Source organism: Cynoglossus semilaevis, chromosome 13 (assembly GCF_000523025.1).
Source record: "Cynoglossus semilaevis isolate Cse_v1.0 chromosome 13, Cse_v1.0, whole genome shotgun sequence".
Lineage (NCBI taxonomy): Eukaryota > Metazoa > Chordata > Actinopteri > Pleuronectiformes > Cynoglossidae > Cynoglossus > Cynoglossus semilaevis.
The window spans coordinates 1,698,446-1,702,251 of NC_024319.1; the positions used below are offsets into that span (position 1 = coordinate 1,698,446).

Sequence of the window (3,806 nt, forward strand, 5' to 3'; positions counted from 1 at the left end):
CTATGACAGTGGGCTGTGGGGTTGCGTACGTACAGTTTGCCACGATTTCTCTGCAGTGGTGTGCACTATTGCCTTACAGCAGAAAGGTCATTGGTTCAATTACCAATTCAAACTGTAATATAAATTTCTTTGCATATTTTGCCCATGTCAGGTTTACTTGAGCTATTTACATGAATGAAAAAAAACTGCTCTGATGTAAAAAAAAAAAAAAACCCAAACCATTTTGCTCCGACACTGAAGCACCTGCCAACATGATGGTTATTGAGCTGCCGTACAGAGCCTTCACCGCGGCTGACAGGACCTGTGTTGCTTCACTTTATTTCGTACATGTGACGGACAGCTGCGTGACGCAAACGCTCGTAACGTGTCTCGGAAAACTTAACGGCGCTGCGTCTTCAAATGTTTTTGTGTTGCTGTAAAATACGTGCTGGCCCAGCTGACACGAACCAGGAGCAAATGTGGAACAAAGAGCAGGAACTTTAGAGGGTGTGACGCACGCACACACACGCACACACACACACACACAGCTCCAGTGAGTCCATGAGTTTTGCATTAGCACCGTTCTTGAAAACATTCGTGCCTTTTTCTCTTCTTCTGTAGTGAATGCCAGCGCGGCCCACCCCTCCCTGCTCCTCTCCCTCTCTGCTTTATTACTCCTGGTGCCCTTAGCTGCTGCAGCTGTTGGTGTGTTGCTATGGAAACGGAAACAAATTTCTGATTGTGGTGAGTCTTCCGGCACTTTCTTTCTTTCTTTGACAGCCTTGTGTGCTCCGTCCATCTTTGGCCCCTGTCGGCCGAGCCACGTGACCGTGACATCCTCTGGGCCTACTGTAATGAATCCTCCACCGTGTGTGTGTGTGTGTGTGTGTGTGTGTGTGTCCTGTCTGTCTGTGCTCAGGTATTGAACAGTCTCTGTCAGTCCGCACGGGTGATGCAGAGAACATCTATGAAAATCCTGAGGAACTCAAAGAGGTACAAATGTTCAGTACCTTCACCTCCACCTATAAATACCCCTCCTCATTTGCCCTCATTTCTCCCTCCTACACCCTCCATGTTTTTCCAACCCTCTCTTATCACTCCTCTCTCATCTGTGTTCATTAAACCTCCTTTCTCCTCACCCACAGGCGTCTCCCCAGAGTTCTGTCTACATGGTGAGTGAAGGAGCACAGACACCAGTTGTTCTCCTCCTCCATCAGTCATTGATCAGTCATTGATTTTTCCTCACCAATTCCCAGTCCAATATTCCAGCTGTTGGTTCATTCATATCGTAATATATCGTATCGTTGCCCCTCTATTGTGATACCTATTGTATGGCCTGATTCTTGCCAGTATACAGCCCTAGTTCAGACTCAATCATCTTCATTTCGACATCTCTTCTCGACGTCTTCGCTGTTACACCAGATAAAAATCCCACACCTTAGACGTCGTACTGTGGATGTTCACATATCAATCTTATTACACAATGGGAACACACAGATCTGGCCTGAGTACCATAACCCCTCCCCCCCCCCCCCCCTCCCCACTGTGCTTCACTCCACGGCGTTCTTCCTTCTTATCATCCTTTACCAGGATTTGAAACCACGGGGAGAAGATGATGTCTATAAGGAACTGGAGCGGTGAGCAGAGAGAGTCGCTCCACCTGAGTGTGTGTGCGTGTGTGTGTGTATGTGTGTGTGTTTCCACTGTCACTCATCTGCCCCTTGAATTCAGCTCACACCCAGCCATCACAGCGGCCGGAGCGTATCTGTGCCACAGAGCTGTGATATCAGGCGACTCTTCAGTCGTCGCTGCTGTTGATAAAGGAAGAATTGAGAGGTTGTTTTTTGTGTAGAGTTTGTCTTTGTGCTTTGTCTTCAGATAAGAGCAGTGTCAAAGCTGATCACGCAGCCACAGTTCGTCCTCACCCAGCTGTCACGTCTGCTCACTTCTCGTTCGCAAAAGACGAGATCTATAAACAATGGCAGCCGTGGACCGACTGGGTCGGCTCCAGCAGCGCTCCAGAGAAAAACAACTCCTTTGTTTCTCACTGTTAAATGATCTTCAGACGTTTCCTGTTCCACACATGAACATTACTGTCATTTGCAGTTAAATCCAGCACATTGTGGGTCTTCAACCTGTGGCTCCTGAGCCCCATGTGGCACTTCAGCTGATGTTTATTGGCTCCAGTGTTTTTGAATGGACCAGGGTCAAGGACTTAGACTTCCCATCAGCCAGTTTGCATCAATTAATTATTGATGATTTATCTGATTGTAATTATTAAGACGTTTGATTGACTTTTATATTTACTGGTTTGTTTTTTTCTGCTGTTGGATATGACTGTTTTTTAGGCCTAATCTCGGTGTCTGTCTCGACGACCGATGTTTATAGAGGCATAAAAATGACTCAGGCATCGTTCTGATATCAATGCCTTAAAAAAACCTTTGTGATGGGAGAGAGAGTTAATTAGTGAAAATAACGAGAAAAACAAGTTAGAAATTATTTAGCTTATTTTGTGTTATTGAATCTTTTGCAGCACAAAAGGTGACGACAGCTGAAAAAAATCAATCAACACAACTGTATAATTGTGGTTCAACAGAAAAAAAAAATCAATCGCCTTCTTATTGTGCTGTTATAACTATTGAGTTTTATCTTACACCAGTGGTTACCAACCTTTTTTGAGCCACAGCAAATATTTTTTATTTGAAGAAAACCCACAACACACGATCAGACAAAAATCTGTAAAAAGTATATGTAATGAAGTACTGAAAAATACAAATGTACTTACAATTTACTGACTCGGTGTAGAATCTCAGCCTGTTTAGTTGAAAACAACGCTGTTGTACTCCCAGGAACTGAAGAAAGACAAAAAAAACTTGAACTAACTTTAATTAAAAAAACAATAGCTATAATTCTCTTGTTAGTTTTGAATCATTAATTACACGATGGAATAACTTTACTTCAACTACACACTTTTTCAAACCAGTGTTGTTTGTGGAGACATTTGACTTTCGGACTTCACCTTTAACAGCTGCAGTGTGGATAAAACTGGAAAACTGTCACTAAAGCTGTGAACAAAACAAATAACACTGCACATTTAAAGAGCCCTGATCCAAATCACACAACAAAGGGAAAAACAAAACAAAATGAAGGAGACAAAAGCTTCAGATGGATGGTTAAAAAAACTGTTGTTCATCAGTTTAGTAGATAAACTTTCTCGTGGCCAAACTGACTGAGAGACGTTCTCTGACCCGTCCCTTTGGTTTCCATTCAGTGCCAGATGAAAGAGTCCAGATGGCCAAGATGTTGGAACGGTGACCAGAGTGAAGGGAAAGGCTTTCATCCAGGATGAGTTTCATCATGGCACCTGTTCAGAATTAGCACTCAGTCAGGCGTGAGAGATGACATCATGGAGGGTGACGACGTAAGAACGGAGGAAACAAGGTCCCAAAAATATTCCTATTCACAGGATTTTAATATAGGGGAGAAAAGAGGAACTGCATGTGACAATATTTAACGTTGGAAAGTGGCCAAGACCCAAATGCAGCACGAGAAAGACGTTGATCAGGTGCACAAAGTTTATTCAAAACAGTTCAAGTTCAAACTTGAAAATAATGGCAAAACAACAAAGAGATAAAAGGAAAATTGACTGTAGAGAATACAAAGGAAGTCAGAGAAAGTGTACAGAAAGTACATGAACAAAGGAAATACTATTATTACACGACACTAATATCGCTGGGCTCAGTATTAACATGTACTGAAGTCAATTTTAAAGAATGAAATAAAAATGTCTCAATGAAAAAGTTGATAAATAAAACAGTACGACTCCA

At 42.7% G+C, this 3,806-nt stretch overlaps 1 protein-coding gene across 2 annotated transcripts in view; it reads left to right on the top strand.

The window, feature by feature from the left end:
• The window catches only part of g6fl (g6f-like), a 9,851-nt gene extending 7,158 nt beyond the window's left edge, over nt 1-2,693 (top strand). Inside the window, exons 7-11 of one of the 2 annotated variants that reach the window (XM_025061300.1) lie at nt 601-723; nt 899-972; nt 1,125-1,151; nt 1,570-1,616; nt 1,858-2,693. In XM_025061300.1, coding sequence (XP_024917068.1) covers nt 601-723; nt 899-972; nt 1,125-1,151; nt 1,570-1,616; nt 1,858-1,861 — 275 coding nt within the window. In that variant the 3' untranslated portion in view covers nt 1,862-2,693. Of the gene's footprint in view, nt 1-600; nt 724-898; nt 973-1,124; nt 1,502-1,569; nt 1,617-1,857 lie in introns of those variants that run through there. The other variant, XM_025061299.1, reaches the window with a different exon arrangement.
• The last annotated feature ends 1,113 nt before the right edge of the window (nt 2,694-3,806 follow it).